The sequence below is a fragment of the Mandrillus leucophaeus genome, unplaced genomic scaffold (genome assembly GCF_000951045.1).
Source record: "Mandrillus leucophaeus isolate KB7577 unplaced genomic scaffold, Mleu.le_1.0 Scaffold379, whole genome shotgun sequence".
Lineage (NCBI taxonomy): Eukaryota > Metazoa > Chordata > Mammalia > Primates > Cercopithecidae > Mandrillus > Mandrillus leucophaeus.
The window spans coordinates 982606-997925 of NW_012104020.1; the positions used below are offsets into that span (position 1 = coordinate 982606).

Below are 15320 nucleotides of genomic sequence, written 5' to 3' on the forward strand. Positions count from 1 at the left end.
GCTAATTTTTGTATTTTTAGTAGAGACGGGGTTTCACCATGTTGGCCAGGCTGGTCTTGAACTCCTGACCTCAAGTGATCTGCCTGCCTCAGCCTCTGAAAGTGCTGGGATTATAGGCGTGAGCCACAGCACCCAGCTACAATGATACCCTTCTGTTCTCCGAATTTCTAAAGCACAAATTGTACTGTTCATCTGACACTTAGCAGGCAATAAATTGAGCTCTTATTTATTCTTTCATTGCCATCTTATTTCCTCAACAAACTGAGTTTGTGAGGAAACTCACTGCAGGAACCATGTCTTGTATTTCTTTATCTCTTACTTCTTACACAGAATAGATGCAATTTAGGATAATGATGGAAATGACACAATGTTTACCATTATGCTAGGGTGTCACTCTATTTCTCCTATAATTTGGCTCAGATCAAAAGGGTAAAATGAGCAAAAATTTAAGCTACCATTTGCTTCACACATATCATATTTAATCCTCACAGGTATTATAAGTTCCATTTTACTGATGAGGAAACTAAGATTTAGGGTGGTTATAAAATATGTTCAAAGTCACACAGATAATAAATGATGAACTCTGGAACTCAGGTCTGTTTCATTTCAAACATTGCACTATTACTATTAGGTACAATAACAAATGGCAAGTAGTTATTCTGAATATGTGACCCAAGAAATCTTTTAAGAGTTTTTAAAGAGAGCGTTTAAGGAACAGGATACTTTAAGAATTAAGGATGAGATTTTATTGAAGAGGGAAGGGCATCACAGAGGTAGAATTAACACAATGATAGATACCAAGTCTGGTCAAAGGAACTTCAAAGAATTCAGTTTTATTTGTTTGAATCCATTTATTTCACTCAGCTCTTAGGAAGAAAGATTTACATTGAGAATTCACACCCCACCACAGAAACCCTAACTTCTCAAACTAAAGCTCCCCCTAAAAATAGAGATGAGGCCAGGCGCGGTGGCTCATGCCTGTAATCCTAGCACTTTGGGAGGCTGAGGCAGGCGTATCACCTGAGGTCAGGAGTTCAACACCAGCTTTACCAACATAGCAAAACTCCGTCTCTACTGAAAAAAAAACAAAAATTAGCTGGGCGTGGTGGTGGGCACCTGTAATCCCAGCTACTAGGGAGACTGAGGCAGGAGAATCCCTTGAACCTGGGAGGTGGAGGTTGCAGTGAGCTGAGATTATACCACCGCACTCTAGCCTGGGCGACAGAGCGAGACTCCGTCTCAAAAAAAAAAAAAAAAAGAGATGATACAATTACGGGAAATTAAAATGTTTGATGTTCATGAGAACTGTGCATATTAACATTAAGAGAAAGAGTAACTTAAAGGGACATGGGACAGAGGAGAGTCCGGAAGAAATGGCATCTCTCAAGAGCTCTGTTGTAAGTGGTATTTATTTAAAATCAGAGAAAAAAAACTCTCATTCAATTTAGCCCTCATGGAGACTAACTGGTTTTTATGATACAAAATTCAGAGAACAGCAGAGACAAAAATGCACTGATAAGATGCTGAGCTCATAAACCTGACCAGCTTTTTGCTGGGGAGATGAAGTATGCTTAAAGTGTTGCTTAAGTTGCAAACAGATAAAGCCATATGCAGCATAAACTTTTACACAGTCACCACAGAAGACAAGCAATATAAAGTCCACAATTAGAATGCTCAATTACAATGCTCAGGATATTAAATATCCATGTAAATTTTGATGGATAAATATTAAGTACAGATGATAAAAGTAACAACCATAACTGGAATTTTTATTGTTCTTTCTTGTGAATAATTATCTCACGTGATATCCAAAATGTCCTGAAATGAGGCAGATACCATCCTCAAACAAACACATACAACAATTTAAATAGTTTAGTTTATTACCAAAAAAAAAAAAAATCAAATAATTCTACTTCTTCTACCCTGGAAGCCTAAACTGCTACAACTTTTTAAGGAAGTTTATAATTGGCTAATACTGAGGCTTTTCTTTATTTAGGAGTGATTCAAACCTCTGGATTTTGTTGCTTTACCAACTGTAACTAAGCCAAATCCCTCGAATTACTAAAAGAAGGGTCATATCCCTCTAAAAATAGATTAATGCAGAAAACACAAGTTGTTAAATTCACACAACATGCAAAAAAGGTGAGCCCAAATTTGCCCTTTGGTGTGCAACAATAACTATTTATAAATTATTGGCTACATTCTTTCCAAATTACAGGAACACCTAAAAAGGCCTTGATGTTCTTAGCATATTTCTTTAAGGTAAACTTCTTTATGTTGGTTATACAGCAGTCATCCTGTATCATTCAACAATGCAAAGCTAACTCTAACCCTAAAAATAGGATACTGATTTTTTTCTTTCACTTTAGAAATTGAAAAGGTATGTGAAAGATTCAGAAATTGTGTGATAACATCTACATCACTGTTCTTTAGCCCCAAGGCAGTTTAACATATGGTAGATTAATAGGACTCACATTTACAGGAAGGACCCAAGAAGAGATATGAGCAAATACAGCAGTCTGAGCCTCTCTTACTCCCAGACCCAAAAGGTCTTAGAAACAGAGACTGACAATATCTGTAGTTATTTGGCTTTGGGCAGTGTTTATCAGTGTTAAGTCTAGAGACATTTCCCAATTTCAGGAGTAAATACAGGTGAGCACAAAGGCAAATAGTAGTAATTTAGAAAAAAAGAAATCCATTCTAGACTTATCAAAAAGAAATCTTGACTTGAGCATATCACTACCTCATCATTCCTGTTCATCTTCATTGTGCAGATTTATTTTTCAGTTACCTTGGCTAAGTATGATTCCAAGAAGGCCAAAGATGAGAACTCTGTTTTTATACCCCTCAGTTATAGGCTAATTACTGCTCTACTAATTTTAAACAATCACAAGTGTGGATAAAGCCACAGACAGTTACCACAATAATAATAACACAAATGCATCTTTATACTTAGACAGGGGATCATTAACTGTTCCTTCACATTTGAAGGCCATAACACCCAGAAGATTCACTAGATGTAAACCAATTTGATCAGTTTCTTTAAAATATTCAATTTTAAGGCTATATTCTCTAAGGATCAAAAATAACCACAAAAAGTCATTATTAATTTAAAATCAAAGAGGCATCTCATACCTCTCTTAAATATTAATATTAACATTAGTCTCTTTATCCATGAAAAAGAGAAAAAAAAGCCCTTAAACCATAAATGAATGCCTGGTTTCAATTACTCAATTATCAATTATTCAGTTATGTTTGTCCATTTCTGTAGAAGACAAGATCCAGATTTTAAGAGCCTCACAGATGATAATTATATTTATTCAATGAGAACATGGAAATTTTAAAATGTGAATGGTAAAAAAAAATTCCTAAAATAAAAACACTTGGAATAAAACTTCTTGGTTCCAAGCTTTAAAATACAGATAATCCTACTACAAAGCTGTTTCAGAGCGCAGAAAAAAATGAAAAATTACCTAAATCATTCTGTAAATCAGACATAAGCTGGACAAAGACAGCATCAAAGATTCAACAAATATTTAGATCCCTAAATGCAAAAACCTTAAACATTTGTAAACCAAGCCTAGCAATATGTTAAATGAATAATGCAAAAAGGGTGTAGTTTAGTTTAGTTATGTAAGGATGATTCAACCTCAATAATTCAATGTGTCATTGCATTACCAGTAAAGGGGAAAATATTATTCCATAGATATAAAAAAGCAGTCAATAAAATTCAATAACTATACCTAACTGAAAAATCTTTGCAAATTAGCAACAGTAAGAAATGCCCTCAGCTGAAGCCTTCTTTTCACACAAGCCCACTAGTATCACACTATTTAACATTAGAAGGCCTAGCCAAAGCAATGAGAGTTATAAATACAGTCATGCGTCACTTAATGACAGGAATATATTCTGAGAAATTCATCACTAGGCAAGGTTATCATTATGCGAACATCATAGAGTACACTTACACAAACCTATATGGTACTGCCTACTATATGCCTTGGCTATATGGGATAACCACATAGGTGACAAACCTGTACAGCATGTTACCATACTGAATACTGTAGGTAACTGTAATATAATGTTAAGTATTTGTATCTCTAAACATATCTACGCATAGAAAAGGCACAGTAAACAGTAAAAATGTGGTACAAAAGATAAAAAATGGTACACCTGTAAGGGGCACTTACCATCAGTGGAGCTTGCAGGACTGGAAGTTGCTCTGGGTGTCAGTGAGTGAGTGGTGAGTGAATGTGAAGACCTAGTACACGACTGTAATTACTGTGGACTTTATAAACACTTAGGCTACACTAAATTTATTTTAAAAACTTATTTTTTCTTGTTTGTTTTTTGAGATGGAGTCTTGCTCTGTTGCCCAGGCTGGAGTGCAGTGGCGTGATCTCGGCTCACTGCAACCTCTGCCTCCCGGGCTCTAGAGATTCTCCTGCCTCAGCCTCCTGAGTAGCTGGGATTACAGGTGCCCGCCACCACACCCGATTGCTTTTTGAATTTTTAGTAGAGCCAAGGTTTCACCACGTTGATCAGGCTAGTCTCAAACTCCTGACCTCAAGTAATCTGCTTACCTCAGCCTCCCAAAGTGCTGGGATTACAGGTGTTGAGCCATTGCACCCAGCCAAGCTTTCTCTTTTTTCAATAATAAGTTAACTTTATCTTACAGTAACTCTTTTACTTTATAAATGTTTTAATTATTTTAACTTTTTGGCTCTTTTGTAATAATACTTAGCTCAAAACACAGAAAAATTAGCCGGGAGTGGTGGCTCATGCCTGTAATCCTAGCACTTTGGGAGGTCGAGGCGGACGGATCAGTTGAGGTCAGGAGTTCGAGACCAGCCTGGCCAACATGGCGAAACCCCATCTCTACTAAAATACATACAAATTAGCCCAGCGTGGTGGCACGCACCTGTGATCCCAGCTACTCGGAAGGCTGAGGCAGGAGAATCACCTGAACGCAGGAGGTAGAAGTTGCAGTGAGCCAAGATAATGCCACTGCACTCCAGCATGGGCAACTGAGTGAGACTCCGTCTCAAAGAAAAAAAAAATAAATAAAAATAAAACAACAGAAAAATTGTATAAATGTACAAAAATATTTTCTTTCTTTATATCCGCCTCCTCCTTTTTCTTATAAGAGACAGGGTCTCCTCCGTTGCCCAGCTTCAGTGGCACAATCATAGCTCACTGCAGCCTCAAACTCCTGGGTTCAAGTGATTCTCCTGCCTCAGCCTCCAGAGTAGCTGGGATTATAGGCACAAGCTACTGTACATGGCTATATCCTTATTCCATAAGCTTTTCTATTTTTAAAATGTATTTTTTGGCCGGGCATGGTGGCTCATGCCTGTAATCCCAGCACTTTGGGGGGCTGAGGTGGGCAGATCACAAGGTCAAGAGATCGAGACCATCCTGGTCAACACGGTGAAACACCATCTACCAAAAACACAACAACAACAAAAAAAAGTATTTTTTTTTTTTTTACTCTTGAAACTTTTTTGTTAAAGACACAAACATATACACTAGCTTAGGCCTAAAGAGTCAGGATTACCAAGATCATTGTTTTCCATCTCTATATCTTGCCACACTAGAAGGTCTTCAAGGGCAATAACATATATGGAGCTGTCAAAGTGTATGATAACAATGCCTTCTTTTAGAATACCTCCTGAAGGATCTGCCTGAGGCAGCTTTACAGTTAACTATTCTTTTCTAAGTAGAAAGAGAGTACAGCCTAGGCTGGGCACGGTGGCTCACGCCTGTAGTCCCAGCACTTTGGGAGGCCGAGGTGGGTGGATCACCTGAGGTCAGGAGTTCAAGACCAGCCTGATCAACATAGTGAAACCCCATCTCTACTAAAAATACAAAAGTAGCCGGGCGTGGTGGTGCATGCCTGTAATTCCAGCTACTCGGGAGGCTGAGGTAAGAGAATCGCTTGAACCCAGGAAATGGAGGTTGCAGTGAGCTGAGATTGTGCCATTGCAATGCAGCCTGAGCAACAAGAGCAAAACTCTGTCTCCAAAAAAAAAAAAAAGAGTACACTCTATAATAATGATAAAATGTTCAATACAGTAAATACATAAACCAGCAACACAGTCGCTTATTATCAAGTACTATGTACTGTACATAACTGTATGTGCCATATTTTTATACAATGTAGGTTTGTTTGCACCAGCATCACCACAAACACATGAGTAATATACTATGCTATAACATTATGACAGCTACAGTCACTAGGTGATTTTTCATCTCCATTATAATCTTATGGGACCACTGCTGTATATGTGGTCTGTCATTGACCAAAATGTTGTTATGTGGTGCATAACTGCACTCAGAGAGACAAAACGCATTTACAGATAATATAATCATCCATGAAGAAAAGTCAAGAAAATCAAGTAAAAACATATACTAGATATTAGAACCAAGTAAGAGTTTTAGCAAGATGGTCTGATATAAAAGCAAATATCAAAAGTGATAGTTTTATGACCCACCTGCTGTAACTAATTAGAAAATGTCATGGGAAAGTAGAGCTCATTCACAAGAGCAACAAAAACCTTATAAAATGCCCATGAATATATCTAATAAGAAATGTGTAATTATCATAAGGAAAACTGTACAATTTAAACGAAGAACATTTAAAAAACAGTGAATAATAGACCCACACATCACATTCTTCACTGGGTAGGCTCATTTTGTAAAACTGTTAATTTTTTCCAAAATTAATTCAGAAAAATTTCAATCAAAATCCTAGTACAATTTTTAAAAGTGAAAATTGGTAAACTGATTCTAAGATTTATCTGGAAAATAAAATAAACAAAAATAGGACACGGAAAAATACTAACAAGGAAGTAAAGCACTGGCATACATTTGTCCACTAAATCTATAATAAGTAAAATGAGTACTGGTGTATGAACAGAAAAACATGAACAGAACTTAAGAGTACAGAAGTATACTCCAAGCATCTGTAAGAATTTAATATATATGTAGCATTTCAAATTAGTGAAGTAAGAATGTATTAAATAATGGTATTAGAATAACTATCCAATTGGAAAAAAACGGTTAAGCTAGATTCTTCCCTCACACTATAAATAAAAATAAATTCCAGATGTTTTAAAGAGTTAAATATTTAAAAATGTAAACATGCTAGAACAAATATAAAATAATACTTTGATAATCCTGAGGATGAATGGTAAGAGGTTTTTAAAAAGCAAGATGCAAAATCTTGAAATCATAAGATAAAATACAACAAATTTGACTACATAAAAACGTGAAACTTTTATATGGGATGCAAAGTTAAAAGGCAAACAATAGGCTGGGAGAAAGTATTCTTGCCACATACTCAGAATATATATAGAACATAAAAATGAAAAAAGCCAAATATCAATAGGAAAATGGTCAGAAGCACAAACATTCAAATCACAGAAAAATCACATAAAAAGATGCTAAACCTCCATGGTAATAAGGGGAATTGTAAATAGAGAGGTATTTAAGAGCAGGGACTCAGGGACTCTGGAGTCAGACTGCCTGTGTATGCATCCTGGCCGGATAATCTCAGACAAGTTAACCTCTCTGTTCCTCTCTTCTGTAATTGAGGATAATATCTAACTCATAAAGTTGTTAAGAAGAGACAATGAAATAATACATCCACTGCTCAAAACAGTGTCCCTTAGATAATAAATGCTTAGTAAAAAATTATCTGCCTTTTTTTTTTTGTAGACAGTGTCTTGCTCAGTCACCCGGTCTGGAGTGCAACAGCATGATCTCGGCTCACTGCAACCTCCGCCTCCTGGGTTCATATGATTCTCCCTCCTCAGCTTCCCGAGTAGGTGGGATTACAGGCACCCATCATCATGCCCGGCTAATTTTTGTATTTTTGTAGAGATGGGGTTTCACCATGTTGTCCAGGCTGGTCTCAAACTCCTGAACTCAGATGATCCCCCCACCTCAGCCTCCCAAAGTGCTGGGATTACAGGCGTGAGCCACCGCGCCCGGCTTATCTGCTATTAATATTAATATTATTGGGGTTGGTGAAGATATAGGGAAAGATATGCTTACACACTGCTGGTTAAGAGCAAATCGGTAAAGCCTTTTTAGAAAGCAATTTGGCAATATGTATCAAATTTTTAACGTATACACAACATTAGGTCCAGAAATTCCACTGCTAGAAATTTATCTAAAGAAATGTTTACATATGTATACAAAGATGTGTGTATCAGAACTGTGAGTGCAGCACTATAGGAGCTCTGGATTCAGAGACAAGAAACTGCCGGTTCTAGTTTCAGTTCTACCATCAAGCCAAGCCATGTAGCCTTGTGCAAATCACTTCAGCATTTTGATTCTCTAGTTTGTTATGCTATAAAATGTGGACAATGACTTGCCCAATCTGCCTCAGAGGAAGACTTTAATTAAGTCAGGGTCCTTAGGCCATCATCACAGCATCATCTAGGAACTTGTTAGAAATGCAAATTCTCCAGTCACACCCTATACTTACAGAATCAGAAACTCTGGGGACTGTGGGTAGCAATTTGTGTTTTAACAAGCCCTCCAGGTGATTCTGATGCAAGCTTAAGTTTGGAGATGAGTTCATGTGAAAACCCTTGTACAACTACAAAGTGGAACTGAAAGAGCATTACTACTATTACTAATATAAAAAACAAGACTTTCTACCTTTTGATTTCATGAAAAGGCACATTTTGGATGAACATCCAATATGCTCCTCTACTGTTGAGCCTGAGCCTTAGAAAGCACTGATATGCTTCTGGGAAGTCAAGTTCATATATGAACCAAGTAAATAAAAATGTTTTAGGTCAAGTATAAAAAGCTTAAGGTAACCTCATTAGCAAATCAAGCAGTGTTTCAGTGCCTTAGTTTCAAGACAAGACTTTTTTGATCAGAGGTTTTCATAATGGGAATATTTTATTTAGTTTTATTTATCTATTTTTGAGACAGGGTTTTGCTCTGTTGCCCAGGCTGGAGTGCAGTGGCACCATCTCGGCTCACTGCAACCTCTGCCTCTCTCGTTCACACCATCCTCCCACCTCAGCCTCCCAAGTAGCTGGGACTACAGGCATGCACCACCATGCCGGCTAATTTTTTGTAGAGACAGGGTCTCCCTGTGTTGCTCAGGCTGGTCTTAAACTCCTGGGCTCAAGGGATCCACCTGCTTCGGCCTCCTAAAGAACTGGGATTACAGACCACTGCACCCAGCTGGGAATATTTTAAATGGTAGTCTTTGCCAGCATTTTATCTAACAATTTTGTACCCTTTCCTGAGCTTTTTAGGACATAAAAATGGCCACTTGTTTAGTATATAATGATAACACTAACACCATGGCTCCTTGCTTAGTGACTACTTCCCAGGGACTGGATAATAGCTCTCTAAAAAATAATACAGGCTTCCATATTTTTCAGAAGTTCAGGTTTTTGTTTTACTAAAATGCATGTACAGACCCTCAAAGGGTATGAACTTTTTATGATCATTCTCATCAGTTTAATCCAAGACTCTTGAAGTCTGACCAAATGCTACTCTGGGTTGCTCATATATACATTTTTTCTAGTAGAATTAACACTTAATAGTACAATAGTAACTATCGTTTATTTCTGGAATGATTTTGATCATTTATTAATGTTCTTCATTGACAGGTAAAAAATAATACCATATTTGATGAGTTTTATACAGCGGCAAGGGTAGACCTTCATCTAATAATGATGACATAATTACCAATAAAATACAGTAATACCCAGCTATTCCACAATTTCGCCTATCATATATAACACAGTTGAAAGTAATAAGAGCCTATGAAATTACCAAAATAGATGCCCAAAAGCCCACGCTCCAAAAGTCATAAACTTTCCTTCCTAAGAGAGTCCACAGGATTTCACTTTGGTCTATTTACTTTTTTAAATTTTATTTTCAAAGAGATAGAGGCTGGTCACAGTGGCTCACGCCTGTAATCCCAGCACTTTGGGAGGCCGAGGCAGGCGGATCACCTGAGGTCAGGAGTTGGAGACCAGTCTGACCAACATGGAGAAACCCCATCTCTAGTAAAAGAAAAAAAAAATTAGCCAGGCGTGGTGGTGCGTGCCTGTAATCCCAGCTACTTGGGAGGCTGAGGCAGGAGAGTCGCTTGAACTCAGGGGGCGGAGGTTGCGGTGAGCTGAGATGACGCAGCCTGGGCAACAAAAGCAAGACTCTGTCTCAAAAAACAAACAAACGAACAAACGGAAAAAAAACCAAACAAAACAAGAGAGACAGTCTCCCTCTATTGCCCAAGCTGGAGTGCAATGGCATGATCATAGCACACTATAACCTCAGATTCCCGGGCTCAAGCAATCCTCCTGCCTCAGTCTCTTGACTAGCTAGGACTACAGGCATGAACCACTACACCTGCCTGCCTGCCTATCTAACTACCCATCCATCCATCCATCCATCCATCCATCCATCCATCCATCCACCCACCCACCCAACCACCCATCTATCCTCTCTCTTATCTATTTATTAGAGACAGGGTCCTGCTACATTGCCTGGGCTGGTCTGAAACTCCTGTCCTCCCAAAGTGCTGGGATTACAGGTGTGAGCCACTGCCCTTGGCTCCAATTTACTCTTTAACACAATTCGTATAGGATTTGTTTCTTGGTGGTTTTTTTTTTTGAGACAGAGTCTCACCCTGTTGCCCAGGCTGGAGTGCAGTGGCACAATCTTCACTCACTGCAACCTCTGCCTCCCGGGTTCAAGCAATTCTCCTACCTCAGCCTCCAGAGTAGCTGGGACTACAGGTGCGTGACACCATGCCTGGCTAATTTTTTTGTATTTTTAGTAGAGACAGGGTTTCACCATGCTGGCCATGCTGGTCTCGAACTCCTGACCTCGTGATCCACCTGCCTCGGCCTCTCAAACTGCTGGGATTACAGGCGTGAGCCACTCCGCCTAGCTTGTTTCTTGGTTTCTAAACCTACAGCAAACCTGAGGGTAGCAAATGAGAAAGGGCAAAAAGCTCTTTTGAGTGGGTTCTCAGCAGTGACAAGAGAACCACTGGGCTAAGTGTACTCATGTATCAAGGCACCCCCCCACAAATACAAAATCTTTTGAGTCAGTCTTCACTTAGGACCCTAAATCTGAATTGTTTAGCTGCTCCCACTAGTTGTTATGTCCATATCTGTACCACAGGGAAATGATCACAGCAGTTGCGGTTTACAGAATCAGGTCTTAGAAATAACACTTCCCTTTAGGAAAGAGCTTCTTAATCTCTTTTGAGATCACAGATCACTTTGAGAATCTGATTTTAAAATATATTTATTTACTCAACATTTTCATACAATCTCAAGGGGTTTGATTTTTTGAAGTCAATCCATAGACCTCTAGGTGACCATGGACCTCAAATTAAGAACTTCTTTAATAGGTGCTAACAGTGGGTATATTTAAGTTCATAAAGTTTAGTAGTGTACTCAGAATGATTCCTAATAATTTTTTTAATGATGATGAGCTGCGCAACATTATAAATGCTAAATAAACATGACCTCTAAAGTAATAATAACAAACACAGTTCGGAAGAAGTGAATATTATAGCAAGTCTCTTCAAAGAAAAAAGAAGTGGCCAGGCACAGTAGCTCACTCCTGTAATCCCAGCACTTTGGGAGGCCAAGGCAGGAGGACCACTTGAGAATGGGAGTATGAGACCAGCCTGGGCAACAAAGTGAAATGCTGTCTCTACAAAAAAAAAAAAAAAAAAAAAAAAAAAGAGAGAATCGCTTGAACCTGGGATGGGGGTGGCGGGGCAGCAGAGGCTGCAGTGAGCTGAGATCATGCCGCTTCACTCCAGCCTGGGTGAAAGAGTGAGACTCGGTCTCAAAAAAAAAAAAAAATCAGCCAGGTGTGGTGGCATGTGTCTGTGGTCCCAGCTACACAGGAAGTTGAAGCAAGAGGACTGCTTGAGCCCCGGAGGTCGAGACTGCAAGTGAGACGTGTTCAAGCCACTTCACTCCAGCCTGAGTGACAGAGCAAGGGCCTGTGTCAAAACAAAACAAAACAAGAAACAAAGAAAAAAGAAGTAGGGAAATAGAGACAAAAATAAAGGACCAATATTCCAAAAATTCTTTAAAAGTTTGTCTTAGTAGCAAAACTCAGTATAGCAAATATATTTTTTCAGGAAGTTGAAGATTTCAGCAGTCAAAGACAATTCCTCAGACTGCCAAGTCTCAAAAGTGACCTTGCAACTACTAAGACAAAATACCATTTTTATAGTGGTTAAGGGCAGTGGCCTAGGAAATAGATCTAGATTCTAAGGACAGTTTTGTCATTTACTACCTATATGGCCTTGAGCAACTACTTAGCTTCTCTAAGCCTCAGTTTCATTATTTATAAACAGATCAAATTAGTTCATAAGGTTGCTATGATGATTAAATGAGATAGATGTACATTAAACTCAGCACAGTGAAAGTGGTCAATACACGGCAGCTATTAGTTATTAATTTCAATTAACTTTTTGTGTAGAGATTTACAGTTCACAAAGTGTTACCAAATATATGATCTCTTATGATCTTATGGGGTAAAAACCACTGTATCCCCATTTTACAGTGGAAGAAACTGATGTCAAATTATTTCCCAAAGACACTAACTAGTAGGAAAAACAATTTGGACTTGATTGACCAGAAAATATGATTCACAACTCCTTTCCCCCCAAAAAGTTTAGAATCCCTCCCTTTTAAAAATTATTTTATTATTATTATTATTTAAAGAGACAGGGTCTTGCTCTGCCACCCAGGCTGGCAAGCAGTGGCACACTCATGGCTCACCGCAGCCTTGAACTCCTGGGCTAAAGTAATCCTCCCACCTCAGCCTCCTGAGTAGCTGGGACTACAGGTGTGTACCACCACACTCTGCTAATTTTTAAAATTTTTCATAGAGACAGAGTCTCAGTATGTTACCGAGGATGGTCTTGAACTTCTGGCCTCAAGTGATCCTCCTGCCTCCCAAAGTGCTGGGATTACAGGTGTAAGCCACTGCGCCTGGCCTTTGTAATTCTTTCTTATTTTTTTGAGACAGGGTCTTGCTCTGTCACCCAGGCTGGAGTGTGGTGGCATGATCACGGCTTACTGTAGCCTCAACCTCCGAGCTCAAGCTATCTTTCCACCTCAGCCTCCTGAGTAGCTGAGACTACAGGCATGTTGGTTAATTTTTTCTATTTTTCTTAAGATGGAGTCTCACTATGTTGTCCAGGTTGGTCTCCAATTCCTGGGCTCAAGTGATCCTTGCACCTCAGCCTCCCGAAGTGCTGGGACTATAGGTATAAGCAACCACACCAGGCCCTTTTAAGTTCTTTTTATTATGCTTATTAGGTTGGTGAAAAGTAACTGCAGTTTTTGCTATTACTTTCACTGGCCATGAATATACATAGCATAAAATTTACCATTTTAACCATTTTAAGTGTATATTTCTAGGGTATTAAGTACTTTCACACTGTTGTGCAACTACCACCATCCATCCCTAGAATTTTTTCATCTTCCTCAAATGAAACTTTGTACTCTTCAAATATAAATTTCCCACCCCTTCTCCCTCAACCCCTAGCAGCCACCATTCTACTTTACTTCTCTCTGAATTTGACTTCTATAGATAGGTACCTCATATAAATGAAATCATATAGTCTTTATACTTTTGTGACTGGCTTATTTCACTTAGAATAGTATCTTCAAGGTCATTCATACTGTAGCATATGTCAGACTCCTTCCTTAAGGCTAAATAATATTCTACTATACATACATACCACATTTTGTTAGTCCATTCATCCATCCATGGACACTTGGGTTGCTTCCACTGCCATTTTTAAAGTACTGTTAACACTATTATTTTCATACTGGTTATCAGTGTCAGATTATTCACCCATTAACTTCTCCTTCACTCCATGTCCCTTCCCCTTTTTAGACGGAAAATGCAAGTCAGTCAGTTTATTTAATTGTGGAGCTTTTACAGTACAGGGCAGTAAAACAACTTTTGTGATTTTTTTTCTATTTTTTTAGAAGCTCCACCATGAATCAATCAGGGGTAAAAAAGAAACTCAAACGAGTTTAATTCTATTTGGTAGGCTAGGAGGGCAAACCATCTATGAAAATAATAAATTAGTTATACGATTATCTAGAAATCACCTTACATGCTATTCTCTAGACCTTCAATAAGAGATAATGTAAAGTTTCTGTTGTTGGACATTAAAAAGTTGACCTGGGAGGGAGACAGTAGCTTTGCTTAAGTGCAGAGTCTAGGAAAACCTCAGCAGGTGACTCCTCTGAAGCCACTTGGAATGAGTGTCAATACACTAACACAGACCAAACTGCTGCTAAGTAACCTTAAACCACCGCATTGATTTAAGAATGGAATCTAAATAGGAAAAGTTCCTCTACTTGATAACTGTGAGGTGAGATTAACCACAAGCTTCAGCACACACACTTCTCAGAACTTCAACTCTCTAGAGACCTCAAAAACAGCGACGATTTAAAGATGCACTTGCACTTTGGTGAATGAAGGTGTGCGTGCAGGTTTGGGCTGTGAGCACGTATTAGTAGTACAGAAGGAGAAAAAATAGAAACTACCGAAATCTAGCTTTCTGGAATCACTCCAGACTACAACCAGCAGGAGCGAAGAACGACCTTTCTTTTTGTAAATGGCTAGCAACAGAAACTTATTTAAAACAAACAAAACCCATAATCATGGAAGGCTGCTCACCAGCAGGACCCACAGGGACTCCCGCTTCCGATTCTGTCGACCACCCTTCACCCCAGTCTTCCAAGTGCCAAACGGCTCAGCTGTCACTCGGTCACCACAACTACTCACGGACAACTCGCACTTTCAAAGTCCCTCAAAGTTTACCGGAAATTCTCCCAAAGGATTCTTCCGTCCAATCCCACCCCGGGACACTTTCCGCCTCCATGAATCCCCCCATCGTTCTGTCCCAGCATCCTTCCCTCCAGACGCCCGGAGACCTCCAGGCACGTAGGATGCGCGCTCGCCCTCGCTTGCTTGTTTGCTCCCAAGGATGCTGGGGAAAGAGGCTGTTGAAAGAGCAAACTTTCTGAGCGTTCGCGGAGGCGGAGGGCGCGCGGCGGACTCACAGCTGGTTGATGGCGTTCTGCGAGATGACCGCGTTGGCGGAGAAGTAAGGAATCATGTCGGGGCCACCGACGCTGCAGGTGCAAGTGAGAGGCGCCTTCCTCTTGCGGGCCAACGTGCTCAGGGTCATGGGGCCGGCTCAAAGTGCACAACTCCGCATCCTGGCCTCTGCTCTGCTCCGGCACGAGGCGCAGGCGGTGCGTGCACCCGGCGGTGGAGGC

The 15320-nt window shown here is 39.5% G+C and overlaps 1 protein-coding gene across 4 annotated transcripts in view; it reads right to left on the reverse strand.

Moving 5' to 3' along the window:
- Positions 1-15320, reverse strand: part of SSH2 (slingshot protein phosphatase 2) — a 332338-nt gene that overhangs the window by 138134 nt on the left and 178884 nt on the right. The window contains exon 1 of one of the 4 annotated variants that reach the window (XM_011990374.1): positions 15102-15320. The exons of the other annotated variants lie outside the window; for them this stretch is intronic. Coding sequence (XP_011845764.1) covers positions 15102-15229 — 128 coding nt within the window. The 5' untranslated portion in view covers positions 15230-15320. The remainder of the gene's footprint in view (positions 1-15101) is intronic. 4 annotated transcript variants of the gene reach the window in all.